This window comes from Glycine soja, chromosome 6 (genome assembly GCF_004193775.1).
Source record: "Glycine soja cultivar W05 chromosome 6, ASM419377v2, whole genome shotgun sequence".
Classification (NCBI taxonomy): Eukaryota; Viridiplantae; Streptophyta; class Magnoliopsida; order Fabales; family Fabaceae; genus Glycine; species Glycine soja.
In genome coordinates, this window is record NC_041007.1 from 4,222,580 (window position 1) to 4,239,168 (window position 16,589).

Here is a 16,589-nt window from a genome sequence, read left to right on the forward strand (position 1 = left end):
ATTGACGAAATTTGTTCACGCAATTAATAAATTTGGTGTAACGACGCAATTCACACGTTCACGCAATTAATCGCAATTAGTAAAGTCTAATTTTAGATAAAGAGTGAGCAACTCAAACTTTAACATTTCAATATTAAGTGTTTCAAGTTTTAATTTTTCTGAATTTAAAATCTGAGTCATCCAATATTCATTTAATGGTTCTCATTTGATTCATTGATTGGTTGAATTGATCACAAAAATTCTAGGTCATTTCTTATATATTCCCTTGGCTTTTTTTAAGTGTTGGATGTTTAGAAAAAAAATTATTTATATTAATTATCTGTTATTTATAAAGTTCAATATTATATTAATTATTCTTTTATCTATTATATCGTTCCTTATTTTTAATATTTAATTATTTTACACTTACATTTATTTTGAAATGAGAAGAAAAAAAAAGATAAAAAAGAAAATCTCGTGATTCTTTTATGTTTTATTCTCATATTTTATTCATTCTGCAAATTTGATTAATTCATTTTAAAGTTGAGATATTTAATCTTTTATTTTTTTAAAAAATATACGATTTTAGTCCTCTTATATTAAAATAGACATTTAATTTTTTTTATTTTAAAAAATTTACAATTTTGATCAAATCTTCAACTTTGTTCTGGTTTTATTTTTTTTTATTTTGATTCCATTAAACTTAGACCTATCATATTCATTTAATACATAATCCAAAAATGTTTTAACTAATTACACTATAAGAAATAAAAGAAATGAAATGTGGTAAAAAATAAAAAATTATACCGAAAATGAAGATTTTCTAAAATATGAGAACCAAAAATTTTAATTTTCTAAAATATGGAAATCAAAATTATGAATTTTTTAAAATAGGGGACCAAATATCTTAATTTTAAAAATAAAGGGACCAGAATTATAAATTAAATAAAATAAAAGGATGAAGATTACATTTAAGCTTAAAATTTATTATTTTTCTTAATTTCTACGTAATAATCTTAAATCACACATATAATTATTGATTATTTCATATAAAACATTGTTTAAGTAAAAAGTATATTTTGACTTTTTAATTTGATTCTTGAATGGCCGTGTTAACCTTATTTTAAATGGATAAAAAGTATAAGATTGAGATAATTTTAAAAAATGAGGATCAAAATTAAATATTTTAATAATTAAATGAGTTAAATAAATAAATAGATGATGAATTTCAATCTTTGAATTTGCATCAATAAGGATGTCAAATTCAATTGAATAGAAGAAATCAGATTGAGACGTTTTTAAAAATTATAGTATTAGATTAATTTTTTTTTAAAAATGAGACATCAAATTAAATATTTTATAATAATTAAGTTATTTTTCATTCATTAGATTACAACCCGTGGTAAAAGATGGAACAGCATTTATGTTAGTAGCATGGATCGTGTTAGTTAACAAAGTGTTCGGTTGGGAGCGCGTGCCTCCTCTCGTTTTGGACATTTTTTACGTGAAAAATGCTTTATACGCGCGTTTACAATAGTAAGCAGTAATTATCCGTCGGTGGGCGCCGAATGAGGCACGTTTCGCATTCTGATTGGAAGCATTCGAAATATTCAACGAACAGTGCGAAATTAGCAGGTACACTAACATGAAAAACTCGTGGCTAACAACAACTTCTCTTCTCTCCGATTATGGCTACTCATCTTTTCAGACTTCCTCTCTTCTCGCAACCCAAGCTCTCCTTCAATCACACGCCTAATCATGCACTCCACTTCATTTCTCCTCTGCCGGCAAAACGACATCGCACCCGCAACCGCCACCGTCGTCGAATTCTCCGGCCACCGTTCTCTGTTTCGAACTCCTTCGGCACCGAGATTGGCTCGCCGGAATTTTCTCTCCTTCAAAGCAGGAGAGAGGCCAAAGACTCGCCGGTTCTGCTCGACGTCACCGGAATGATGTGCGGCGCGTGCGTCTCCCGAGTCAAAAACATCCTCTCCGCTGACGACCGAGTTGACTCGGTCGTGGTCAACATGTTGACCGAGACCGCCGCCGTCAAGCTGCGGCGGATCGAGGAGGAACCGGCGAGCGTCGCGGAGAGCCTCGCTCTGAGACTGAGCGATTGCGGATTTCCGACGAAGAGGAGGGCGTCGAGCTCGGGAGTGACGGAAAACGTGAGGAAGTGGAAGGAGTTGGTGAAGAAGAAGGAGGAATTGGTCGTTAAGAGTCGAAGCCGCGTCGCGTTCGCTTGGACATTGGTCGCATTGTGCTGCGGATCGCACGCTTCGCATATTTTCCACTCCTTGGGGATTCACATTGCTCACGGTAATGCTCGAAATCTTGAATCGAACCTGCGAAGTTCGTTATTCTCTATTCAGTTGCAGATTCGTGTAAATGTAATTATGGAAATAAACCAAGCGAAAAGCTCGCTTGCTTTTCTATTTGTAGGACCGCTTATGGAGATTCTTCATAGTTCATACTTGAAAGGTGGTTTAGCTTTGGGGTCTCTATTGGGACCAGGACGAGGTTTGTTCGTTTTTCTTTTGAAGAACCATGTCTTGAAGTATTTAAGGATTTAGGAGAATCATGTATTCATAGTGTTACAAATTACAGTTTTCTTACTGTATTAGACTCACGATGATGTCGCAGAGTTACTCTTTGATGGCCTAAACGCATTTAAGAAGGGGTCGCCTAATATGAACTCTCTCGTGGGATTTGGTTCTGTAGCTGCTTTCATCATTAGTTCGGTGAGTTTCTATCTGGAATTTGAGCGTTCCATTAAGTTACTAGACAATTGAATTTCTGATTTTGTTTAATGTGTCGTTAATTGAAAGTTCGAACTTGTCTTTGCTGTAGATCTCGCTACTTAACCCCGGCCTGGCATGGGATGCATCATTCTTTGATGAACCGGTGATTTTCTTTACTTTCATTGGTCCTGGTATTTATCATTTGAGGATTTGCCACCTCAAGCCAAGCTAGAACAAACTATTACACATCTAGGCTTAGGATCTTCTTTGTTTAGATTTGATTACCTCTTGCCTTTGTAAAAGATGCTATTTATTGTCTTAACTTCTTACATTCTTGTTGAGTATAAGCTCCTCATGTGAGTATTGAATCTTTTAGCATGCAGGTCATGCTTCTTGGTTTCGTGCTTCTGGGACGTTCTCTGGAGGAAAAGGCAAGGATTCAGGCATCTAGCGATATGAATGAACTGCTTGTAAGTTGCAATGTCGTGCACCTCTGTCATCTGATAATATTCCAGCTAAATAAGATTTGTATAACCTGATTATTTGCTATCTGGAGTCAAATATAAGATTTCATCTGATAATGTTTACAAGAACAAATTATTACACATTTTGTAGGGTTCTGTTAATAATACATCATTAACAGGGTTTGATGAGACTTTAGCATTTTGAAGCCTAACTGCTCCAACATCATTGAAACAGACTTTTGATTTAAGAATATGTTCCTTTTGATGATTAAAAATTTAAATGGCCTTTGCAGGTTACAGCACAAATGAGACTATACATTGGTTTTACATTTTAAAATCCAAAATCTTATTTCAACTTCCGCTTCCTTCCATTTTCTGATCAATTATTATCTCTTAGAAAAATGAAAAATCCAAGAACTGGAACTTTTTTTATAAGAAAAAGTGGCTTACATGAATATTAAGCATCAAATTATAGTTTTACTGTGACGAATGGCAGTTCTTTAGAGTCATGCTTTACCGTAGGTTTAATTACTGTCTTACATGATTACACTGTGGTGAATGTTTTGCCAGTCACTGATATCCACTCAGTCAAGACTTGTGATTACTTCAACAGAAGGTTCACCTTCTACTGACACTGTGCTTTGCTCTGATGCAATTTGTGTTGAAGTCCCAACTGATGATATTCGAGTAGGGGATTCTGTGTTGGTGTTGCCTGGAGAAACTATTCCTATAGATGTAAGCCTTTCTGATTTTTGGTAAAATTCAGTTTATCTTAATCGGAACAATGCTTTAAAGTTATATTTGTGGTACCTGAATTAAGGTTTAAGGACATCTGAAGTTCCTATATTGACTGTGCACACATATCATCACATTAAGTTTCTAGTCACTAGGACCAAGTGCTTAATTAATAGGATGGGCCTAATATGCCATCAATGTCCTATAATAATGACATTGTTATAGAAAATAGTCATTCAAATGTTTACGCTTAAAATTGGAGGCTTCCCTTCATGATTTAAGATGGAATGTATTGAGAAACTTGTTGGTTCATATGATATTGCTAGCTAACTAGAAAAATTCATGAGCAGGGAACGGTCATTTCAGGAAGAAGTGTTATAGATGAATCCATGCTTACAGGGGAATCACTTCCTGTATTTAAGGAGAAAGGGCTCACAGTTTCAGCAGGAACTATAAATTGGGTAAGTCTTGAACTCTGTGTTGTCTCACTAAATTGACATGTGGGCACATGTGAGATTTCAATTCATCTATCTTTGATAAATTGATTGGGAGAAAAATTATTGATCTATTTCTTTGGCCAAACAAATTTCTATTTCAGGATGGTCCTTTAAGGATTGAAGCTTCTTCAACTGGCTCCAACACTATGATATCGAAGATTGTACGCATGGTTGGTATCCCTTTTTCTGTAATGGCTTGTTGGTGTCAGATGCTGTATAATGTAAATGATATGATCATGTTTTTCAGTTCTTTTTTTTCTGAGTTAAGAATGCAATTTCATGCATCCCTAATTGTTAGTTTTATAGGAAAATGTGATGCTGAACATATTGTATAATTACGTTGCTTCATTCAAGTCTTAGAATCATGCATGTTATGATATTAATTTTTCTTGAGACATTCTGAGCTTGCATTGCTGATTAGTCCATTGACTTGTGATATGTGGAAATCAAACAATTGTATAGAGTTTTGGAAATATTACATCTTTATCTTGTGAAATTTAGGTTGAGGATGCTCAATCACGTGAAGCACCTGTACAAAGGCTTGCAGATTCAATAGCAGGGCCATTTGTATACAGTGTAATGACTTTGTCAGCAGCAACATTTGCATTTTGGTAAGTACTTATATTTCCACAGAAGTTCTTTAGTTGATAATTTTATGATTTGCTCCACTGATCCCAATTCCCAAATGGTAGTGGGGTTTGTCATGGCTATTATTAATTTACTATTATGCCATATTGATGTTATTGTTATCCAACCTATGTGACTCTCCCTGACACTTCAACAGAATTATAGTTGTGTTCTTCTGTGTCCCATGCAGACATTAGTGTTTATTTTTCTTAGAATCTTGCTATAAGATTTATGATTGTCATGCACATTTAACTTTCCCAAGTAAAAGACTTAATGTATTGTTCATCTTGCCCCTTATATTTGACAAACTAGTTGCATTTGTCTCCAGGTATTTTGTAGGATCACACATATTTCCTGATGTTTTGCTCAACGATATTGCTGGCCCAGAAGGAGATCCTTTGTTGTTGAGTTTAAAACTATCCGTAGATGTTTTGGTGAGAATGAAGCACCCCCTTTTTACTGGCTTTCAGCTTCTGTTGTTGGTTAGGACGTGCTTGACAAAACCTTGCATGTGCTTTTTTTCTGATGAGTCTTCAAAATTGCAAACTGCCTTCGATTTGGACTCTTCACACTAGTCAAAACTAAGGCATAACGCTGTAAGATAGTAGTTGTAATGTTATCTATCTGAAACTGATCGCAACAGTGTGAATAAAAGAGGAATAAAAAAATAGGGTCATGATGGAATTGCTCTTGAAAAAAGAAAATTTTCAGGCAGGACAGAAATGAATATTGGTGTTTATAATTTACTTGTGAGTTAATTTTTTTATGAGTAGTCTTTGCCCCCCACTTTGTAGGTTGTTTCTTGTCCATGTGCACTGGGTCTTGCTACGCCCACAGCAATCTTGGTTGGCACCTCACTTGGTACGAATGCTTATACTTTTTGTATTTAGTAAACTAACATAACTGTTACTACTTTAACAGTGCATGAAATATAAATAAATATATCACATTGCTCTTGTAGTTACTCTTTAACATACCATTTGCTATTGGTTGAAATTCAGATTAGACCCACTAAACGAGGTGGTTCCCATTTATTGTTTAATAGGTCCAATATGAATTTCCAATTTGGTTGGCACTGTGTAATGTTTTCTTATTTTGTTTGCTATTTTTTCTTTAATATTTCTTTTATAATTTTTTTTTCTTCGATTTCATTATTTGGCATTCTTGATCAACTGTGGTTCTATAAATAAAATTTTTTAGAATGTGAGTTTGAATCTATCTCAATCTCAAAAGCTAGATCTTAGGGTGAGAGTTGTCTCTCACTTATATATTCTATTGTGGCCTTATCTATAGCCGTTATGAGACTTGGGTTTTTCTCAATACACCCCCTCACCTTACATTATTGGGCTTGGTGAGTGGATGACAAGACTTGAGTTTGACTCAATACACCCCCTCACCTTACACTATTGGGCTTGGTGAGTGGATGACAAGGTGGGTGACACGTTTAATGGATCTAGAATAGACTATGATACTATTTTAGAATGTGATTTAAGCCTAATTCAATCTCAAAAGCTAGTTCATAGGGTGAGGGTTGCCTCCCACTTATATATTCTAGTCGATATGGGACTTGAGTTTTTTTCAACAATAATATATATTAACGATCAAGAGTCACAACTATTGCATTATATATTCTAGTCGATATGGGACTTGAGTTTTTTTCAACAATAATATATTAACGATCAAGAGTCACAACTATTGCATTATGAGGGATAAGGTGTCTTCCCTAGTTCTCTTATACAGTTGAATTTGTCAACTTTTATTGTGTAAAACATACTACCTGGCAAACTGATTAGGTATTTATAGTGTCTTCAACTTTATTTTAACTAATTCTCACAATAGGCATAATACATGTTGTTAATGACCAGGGGCAAGAAAAGGACTTCTTATTAGGGGAGGGGATGTGCTGGAACGCTTGGCTGGAATAAATTATATTGCTCTAGACAAGGTAATTTCATTTTCATAGACAATATTATCTATCTTTCCTCCCCATACACCATATACAAACATATATATGCTAACCTGTATATATCTGTGGTCTGAATTAATGACTTTAGTAAGATGAATGTCTTAAAGAAAACGTTATTTGTTGAAAGTTTGTATTGTGCATATCAAATTTCACATTGTTCTTCGATAACTTTTTGCTGCATAAAAAATCTTAAAACTAATTAATAATATACCTTTTGAATAACAGAAAATATCAACCGTTTGATTACATGCATTTTTGCTTAAAATTTCAAAATTTTGGTGTTTAAGACCAACATGATATTTACTTGTAAATTTTTAATTCAGCAATAGGATTTATCTAAATCATTTTTCTTACTAAATATTTTAGAATTGTGTATTATGCTAAGTGTCGAACCCATGTCAATTGATATCCTTCAGAATTAGAAAGAAGTGTAAAAATAGATCGAGAGAGAAAAGTCCAAAGAAGTATGTGAGTGACTGATCCTTTGTGTTTGGCTTTATTGATACTATCTAAATGGTAGCCTTCTAACCTATATAGTATGATGTACTATGTTGTAGAACAAAGATATAGTATACATAACTAATGAACAGAATTAATTATTTTGAAAAAACTAGTACAACTTTTTAGATTGGATATAGTTTCTTTTAAAAAAATAAAATAAAATGAAGATTCTAACACTATGCTTTCAGACAGGAACCCTTACCAAAGGAAAACCAGTTGTGTCGGCCATAAGCTCTATCCTTTATGGAGAATCTGAAATTCTTCGGCTTGCTGCTGCAGTGGAGAAAACAGCATCTCACCCAATAGCAAAGGCTATTGTCAATAAAGCTGAGTCATTAGAGTTGGTACTTCCCGTTACAAAGGGACAGTTGGTTGAGCCAGGTTTTGGAACTTTAGCAGAAGTTGATGGGCATCTGATTGCAGTTGGGTCTTTAGAATGGGTTCATGAACGCTTCCAGACAAGAGCGAACCCATCTGATTTGACAAATCTGGAGAATAGTTTGATGAATCATTCATTGAATACAACATCTTCAAAGTATTCAAAAACTGTTGTCTATGTTGGACGTGAAGGAGAAGGCATCATTGGTGCGATTGCCATATCTGACACTGTGCGTGAAGATGCTGAATCTACTATAACAAGGTATGTTTATTTTGCTGTATGTGTGTCCTCAGGATACTAGCTATACCCACTCATTTTAGGCAAATAATATCAAAGCTGCTTCTGACCAAATGTGAAGTTGGTTCACTTCACTCTCTTCAGAAAAAGGGGCAGTGCTTTTTTTTTTTTGGTTCACGAGCTAGGCCTTCATTTCAAGCTCAAAACTAACACTGTGGTGCATCGTTTTCCTATGCCATCTGCCAAATTCAAATATGCTTGTATTCTATTGCTTAATGTGTGCATTTTCCGGCTGACTTTGTTGCATCTATTGCAAGGCTCAAGCAGAAGGGGATTAAAACAGTCCTCTTGTCAGGAGACAGGGAAGAGGCAGTTGCAACTGTAGCAGATACAGTTGGAATTGAAAATGATTTTGTCAAAGCATCTTTGTCTCCACAACAGAAATCTGGATTTATTTCCTCTCTGAAAGCTGCTGGACATCATGTTGCAATGGTATGTTGGGTGATGACAGCTATACTTACTCAAGTTCTTTCCCCCCTCCCACCTGCTCTCTCTTTGTTATGACTTTGCCTTAGCTCAATAGAGAGTCATACAATGATAAATGGTGCACCGAGCTGATAATGCAGTACCGAATGTAGCACGTATTAGTATTAGTAGCTATAAAGAATTGGATTTTGCTTTTTGTTTCCAATGTTGTTGAGATATTTATGGTTGTTCTTAATTGAATAACATGACCATGAAACAGCTCCACTCCAAAATGCTTCCGCTATAAGCATCATGCTATGGAATTGCACTCGACTATTGTATCCATCTTCCTAGTTCCTACAAACAGAAAATGGCATTTTTACTAAGACATTTTTTTCTCCCCTTCATTAAGGTAGGTGATGGGATAAATGATGCACCCTCTTTGGCTGTGGCTGATGTTGGGATTGCTCTGCAGAATGAAGCTCAAGAGAATGCTGCCTCGGATGCAGCATCTATCATACTTCTGGGGAACAAAATTTCACAAGTATGTCTTTTCTGATGTCCCAAATTCATTAATTCACCTATACACATCCCCCAAATGGGTGGCAGATGATGAAATTTGAAAAACTTGCGGCAATTCTAATTTCCAAATGTTTTCTCATTGCTTTGAAATTGCACCATGATACAAGTGATCTGCTTAAACAATCATCTGTTTGATACCACAATGGTGTAATGTATAGTTCTTTTTAATGAATGTATTCAGTTCTTGTTGTTTTTATATTGGGCTTTTTGCTTGTTACCTTTTTATTACTGAAGAGAAATAGAAGGGGTCGTGGTGGGGGAAAAAGAGGGAGCCCTCATCATTTGTATTCTTTTCGAAAATATGTAAATAGGTCGTGTTACAACCTCGTAAAATAACATAATAACATACTCAAATTTCAAAATTCTCTCCCCCTTCATTTTCTCTCCGTTCAAACAAATGGAAGGTTAGCTTACCAAGTTTCTATTTGACAGGTTGTCGATGCGCTAGACCTAGCACAGGCAACAATGGGAAAAGTGTACCAAAATTTGTGTTGGGCGGTCGCATATAATGTTGTTGCCATTCCCATTGCTGCTGGTGTTTTACTTCCCCATTTTGACTTTGCCATGACACCGTCACTTTCAGGTGAACAGCATTATACCACTCCATTTTCTCATATATAATATTGAGGCAACAAGACCCTATTTTTATGTTGTACTTGCTAATTTACCTTGTATTTTCTGCATATGGTGTTTTGAATGTATATCTTCTTTTCTGTTTGACACCCTTAATATTTGAATCACAGGAGGACTGATGGCTCTGAGCTCCATCTTCGTGGTTGGCAACTCACTGCTTCTACAGCTTCATGGGTCTCAGATCTCTAGAAAGGTTGGGTCAACTATAGAAATCATATCTTCCCATTCGAACACAGATATGCTTAATTTAAAATAACCATCGGAGTTGTGTGCATTATAGAGTAAGCCGTAATATACGTTCGAGCACAGATACGCTCAATGTAAAATAATCATCGGAGCTGTGCATTATTATATAGAATATTCTACTCTCATGAAGTATCCTAGCATGCATTTAGTATATTTTCTTATACTTTTATCATGAACGGTAACTGTGACGGAATATTATAAATCAATTAGTTTCAACTGAATGACAAATTAATTTTAAATATATATTTTATCTTTAGAATTTAAATATGTTTTTTTTGTGTAAAATAAATATTTATCTTGTGTAATGCACAAGATAAATATTTATTTTTTGGTGAATGTAAAAGTATATTGGTAATAATTTTCTTAACAATAATTGACAGAAGTTTAAAGAAAAATTTAAAAATAGAGTAAACAATCACTCAAATCCATAAAAATGGAAAACGTAGAATTTTGTGTGTATTCATGGTTTCTAATGAAGATTAATCATAGCTTTCGATGATGAAAATTATTTTGTATCAATTTTATGATTAAAAAAAAGATGTCATTTTCTCAAAATCAAAATCAAAGTGACCAAAAATCAAGAGATCTTTTAGGATATTTTGTATTGATTTTTCTTGAAATGATTATTTTTATATAAAAAATTGAACAATTAAATAAATATCATAAATTAATTAGTCAAAAAGAAGTTTAAATTATAAAAATCATAATGTAGAGTATTCACTCTAAAATTAAACAATATTTAATAATTATATAATCACCCAAAAAAGTCACATGACTTTGTGATTTAATTTTAACTTTATGATTTTATCCTGTTAGTATTCACTCCTCTCATTATAATAATGCAATCAAGAAACACAATGGAAATGTTAAATTCTAAACCTTAAGAGGCATGATAGTAACACACTTTATGATATTATGTGAACATATTATCTTTTTTTCCTATCACGAGTATTTCTTAGTTTATAGAACCATGGACTTAATTTCGTTCATGGACTGTGATTGTGCTGATTTGAAGAATTTTTACATATGACAAAATTGGACACATAATTTCTCACTAAATAGATGGTACTTGTAATGTTGAGCACAAAAATGTATTGGAAATGGAAATCGCAAAAATTTGTGCGCTCTACTTCATATCTAATCAATTTCATTCATAATTTTATATTTTTTTAATAAATTATACTAATAAAAAAATGTTCGGATGGGTCGCTAACCTTTCTCAAACCTTGAATACACACATTTAATGGGCACGTGATTTCGAACAATTTTAAAGAGGGCGTTCATTCATTCTACAACGCGTTGCATGTGATTGTTGTGCCACACTTAAAGCCATTGCAAAGGGCCCCTGACCCTCCTTTTCCTTTCTCTGGTAAGAAGAAAACAAAATAACCCAAAAACAGAGAGAATGTCCAGTAATCCCAATCAAGCCTTTAGAGAGAAAAAAAAAAAACACTATAGTTCTATTATCCATGTGTCTATATTTTTTTTTAAAAAAGATTAAATGCAAAATCACTAAGACTTATAAATTATCATTCCATAATTCAATTAATAAGTTTTACTTAATTCATAATCTGATATTGACATCACTTTTATTTCAATTCAACATGGGAGGGAGGCATCGGGCATGCATGTGTTGCACTTGCACTTACATAGTGGATTTGTGGTCTTTTCTTTAAGGATTTTGATAAATAATATTTTCTGTTTGTTTTCTTCAAAATTGTTTAACTGGACAACATAAAATTACTTGTTATTTTTCCTCTTCCCTTTTTTTCATTTTCTATTGAAGCAAACAAAGAGGAGTTGTTGTAATAATCGTACAATTTATTATAGAAAAACATTATTATAATTATAAATAAAATGTATGGAAGCCTTGGGGGAATATTATTATTACCTTTCCATGAGAAGTTTATGCCTGGTCCAAGCAGACCAAGCAAGAGAAAAAAACTTGTTTTTTTTTCTTCTTTTGTGTGAAGTTATGTCCTTAGCTCCCTGTTTGTGTCTTCTAGCCTAGGAGGAGAGGAGCTACTCCATATAGCCTCATACAAACAGGCCCCGGAGATTGTAGAGGCTTTTTCCTAAATCAGAAGCATGATTTAATTTAAGAAGTAGTACATAGTACATATACTACTTCATTTGTCTTAAAAGAAATGTCATATTTAAAATAATATAATATTAATTATTTTTTCACCAATACTTCTAAAAAAAGTGTTACCTTAAATTTTCAATATAATATTAATTAATAATAAATTTAATTTTATAATCATTATTATTTTTCATGTATTTTATTAGTTTTTTTATATTCGTAAAATAACCTAAATCGATATTTATTCTCAGACACAGGAAGTACTATACTGGTACTAAATTAGTTTGAAGAAAATGCTAGCGGTCAGGCAAATATTTTTAAGATTCTGGTCAAGAAATTTAAAAAATACTAATAAAACATTTTTGTTGTGATTTTTAATACATTTTTACAGGGATTTTTTTTAATACATTTATATCGCAATTTTTAACATTTTTTATTTAGTTATTTTTTAATCAATATCTTTAGAAAGTAATTAACAAATCCTAATTTAGATACTCTTATAATATTTTGGATAAAATTTGTAATCGTTCTCAATATATCTCACACAGTTTTTAATTCCATCTTCCATAGGTAATCTTTTTCAGTTTAGCTCCTGTATGTATAAAGATTTTTGTATGATCTTTTTTTTTTTTTTTTCGATTCTAAAAAATTAAGAAGAAGAAATGATATCTCTGTCTAAAGAAGAGAAAACCTTCGAACTCATAAAACATTCATAGAGAATATTACTATTACATTATCTCTCCCAAACGAACGGTGTGGCTTGCAACTTATTGAATACCAAACTCTTTCAATAACTTAATACTATCAAGTATCAACACATCTATTGTATAATTTTAATACACTCTTTATTATTAATTTATTTAAAAAAAAATACAAAACCACGAGTGAGACATTTAACTAAAATGAGACCCGTAAATTTTCGATATTTTTGTAATATTATTTTAGAAATTAATCTGTTTTGGATCCCCAAACTTTTTTCTAATATTTACTTTTAGTTTTTAAACATTGACCATAACCCCTCAACTATCTTTTATCATTGTTTTTAATCTCTTTTATAATGATATCACATGATTTGTCATGCAAACTACTAGTTTAGCATGTCAGTCGTGTATTAAATTTTGTTAGTCGAATATATTTTTGTGACAGTTTTGTTTCCGGTAAAAAAATTATAAGAAATTGTTTTCTAACTTCTTCATTGTGTGATTTCGTTGTTATTTAATACTTATTTTATGTATTTTTTTTTTTGAAAATGAACAACTATTGCATTAATTGTTTCAAAAAATAATGTTAAGGTTTTTTACATTAAAATTTCCATTAATGTTAATATTTTAAGTTTTCAAATCTCAATTTTAATTGTATATTTTTTCTCAACATTTAACTACTTATACCAAAGTGTTAATATTTTATTTTAATAACATACTCCAATTCTTAGTTTTTTTAAATCAAATTAAAAAAAAAAAGTTCCTATAATACACATCATAATTACTAATACTCTTATAATGTTCATAAGGAGTAGTATTTATGAATTTTTAAATATAAAGTACTTGTATTAGATTTTGAGTTTGGTGTGGTGAAAATGGGTACGCGCGTGTTGTGTAAGGTTGTTCCAATAAATGAACCATGTTGAAAAACAAGTAAATTTTTAAAGTAAGGGCAGACATGAAAAGGACGGACAGCAATATTAACGGCGTCAAAGGACCAGTCTAAGGAATAGGCATAAATAATAGAGGGGTCCTGATTCCACTCCTGACCTATTTAAACATAAGTACCACCATGAATCATGAATCATGAATCATTCAACAAAAAATTTAAATAAAAACATAGGATCTCTTCTTACAAATGACCTTCTCATTCCCAAGGTAACTTTATTTCCTCTTTCACGCAAGTTAACCAGACTACACTTTGATGCAAAATCTTCTAGTTGGATTAAGAATAAGATCCTCTACATTCTAAATTTAATCACCTTTAGATTTAGAATTGTGCTCCCATGCAGTTCAATCATCAAGGGTCCATTTGATAGAATAAAAATAAATAAATTAATAAATTTTTTAAATTAAAATAAAATATAAAGATGTGAATCATATGTTCATTTTTTCTTCTCATTTTCATCTTCTTTCTCTTCAAACCAACCGGACCTAACTGTAAGAAAACCAATTCCCTTCTAGTTAGCTTCAACTAAAAATTATCATCTTTATTTCATTTTCTCTCCATTTCTTTTGTAAATGTCCTATTTGATTGCGTAGGAAAAAAAAACAGAAGTAGATAGATTAAAAAAAAAGAGAGTGAAAAGGTTGGAAAAAAATAGAGTAAAAAAATTTCACTTTAACTTCCATCCTTCCTCTCTTCTCTTTCAAGAGTACCAAACATATTTTAAGCTTTAGAAAAATAAATGTTACTCTCCATTAAATATGTTTCGTCACCAAATCATTTATTTTTCCAAAAAGCTTACGAAATAGATGGAATAAAAAAAAAGGAATTCAAAAGGATTCAATTCCTACTTCAACCCCAATTTCCTATCTCCTCTTTGTGGCCCTTCTTCTCCCTTATCCCTCACTATGACCAATAACAATTTTTTCATTGATAATATATATAAAACAAACCAGATGAAAGCACCAATTGATATATAACAAATAATAGTATACTAGAAAATACCTAAAAGACTACCATTAAAGCTATAAAGATAATAAAATAAATATTTTGTTTTTTCATTGATAATGAAATGGCAGGAGAAATACACTCATATAACCTACTGGATGCCAACAATTAAATAATGAACCTACAAATGTCACTCTCCAGCTTTAGGGAAATTAAAATGAAATCGAATTGACATTATAAATACTAAAACAATATTCAAATACTAATGTTATTTTAAATTTTATCAAAATAAAAAGATGATTGAATGATTCATATATATTTTAGTATATTTTTAAAAATATATAATATGTTGATTTCAATCTATATGAATTCAACATTAAATAATTCTAAAAAAGATATAAATTTTTGTATACAAATCTATATTTAAGAAACTTTTAATCTAGATGTCGATTTTAAAAAATATTATTTAATTAAAAAATATTAGATGGTGTAATAATTAATCAAAATTATATCAAGATAATCTGATTCCTTTCTATACACACATAATATTATTTCATCCTTAGTCCCTAATATTTTCAATTCTCATTTTGTTACCAGACTTGTACCGAACAAAAACAAAATATCTAATCATAGTTTTCATTCAACAAAAATGATTTTTAACTCAATTTGAAACACTTTTCATTCATTTTTAAAACTAAGAAAAAATTTGTGATTTATTTTTATAATTTTGAAAAACATTCTACCATCATTATTATTGTTTCTACTACCATCATTATTAATGTTACTACTATCACCTTCCTAGTTATAACCGTAAGCATTATATATTTTTATTATTATTGTTATTATGTTATTTTGTTAATATATTTATTTTTGTTCTAAAAAATTATTATTTTTTCATATCTTTCACTATTTTTGTTATTATTTTAGCAAGTTTGATTATTTTTTATTTTAAATATTTTTATGTGTCACTTTTTATATCACATTATTTAACAGTGTGAATCGATAAAAAATATAATAATTATCTTTAATTTGTAAGAATTTTTTCAAAATTAAAACTGATTTTAGTTCTTGAAAAATGTAAAACTAAAAATGAAAACCACCTAACGGGGCCTTAGTAATTAGGACATGGTCTCCCTGGTTACCCACGGGATTTTTTCACATCAAAGAAGACCTGGTATTTTCATTTTCATGAGATTTTTGCATATCGAACAAGGCATTAAGACAGGGGTTGTCATTGTCGTGATAGTATAATTTACATGGTCGAAGTGATAGAAACTTTAACCATCATTTACCTTGTACCTTACTATAACACAAAATACTACGATTTCCAAACACTAGATCGCGCGCTTATGTTTTCAGACACATTATTCTTCTTCATTCATAAATAAATTTGCAGCTAGTATATGATAATTGTACCAATTTATGTAAGTTTTTTACAAAGGACATTCTTATCTCAATAAAAAACTAAATGTTTAAAATATTCTCTAGCACATTTTTTAAATACATTTTGTCTAATTAATTAAAATTAAAAGAGGATATAAAAAATATGCTGCTAACATCTTGAACATTTCCGCAATCAATAATTTCTCAATCTATCTGAATATTTTTGCAACTGTATACAAAAATCTCAGAACAGAAAATTATTGATTAAACTGGAAGAATTTAATAACATTTGATTCACGTTTGTTTAGTGATTAAAAAATCATAACATTACACTATCTAACAAATGCAGCATCCATAACTACCAAACATTAAACAAGAGAAACAGACAAAGTCCAATAATCACAGAGACACGCAGTGACAAAGAAAAGAAAGAGGGAACGGTAAAGAGAAAGGTGTCTCTGTCATCTCAAATAGAT

General features: G+C 31.4%; 1 protein-coding gene across 1 annotated transcript; it reads left to right on the forward strand.

Moving 5' to 3' along the window:
* Nucleotides 1-1,549: 1,549 nt before the first annotated feature.
* LOC114414853 (copper-transporting ATPase PAA2, chloroplastic) lies at nucleotides 1,550-10,295 on the forward strand. Its single transcript, XM_028379291.1, has 17 exons — nucleotides 1,550-2,298; nucleotides 2,422-2,499; nucleotides 2,623-2,720; nucleotides 2,830-2,883; nucleotides 3,104-3,190; nucleotides 3,755-3,919; nucleotides 4,270-4,380; nucleotides 4,518-4,586; nucleotides 4,918-5,027; nucleotides 5,372-5,477; nucleotides 5,838-5,904; nucleotides 6,909-6,988; nucleotides 7,699-8,150; nucleotides 8,444-8,618; nucleotides 9,004-9,135; nucleotides 9,606-9,756; nucleotides 9,917-10,295. Exons 1-17 carry the CDS (start codon nucleotides 1,668-1,670, stop codon nucleotides 10,060-10,062), a joined length of 2,712 nt encoding a protein of 903 aa, XP_028235092.1. The 5' UTR covers nucleotides 1,550-1,667; the 3' UTR covers nucleotides 10,063-10,295.
* The last annotated feature ends 6,294 nt before the right edge of the window (nucleotides 10,296-16,589 follow it).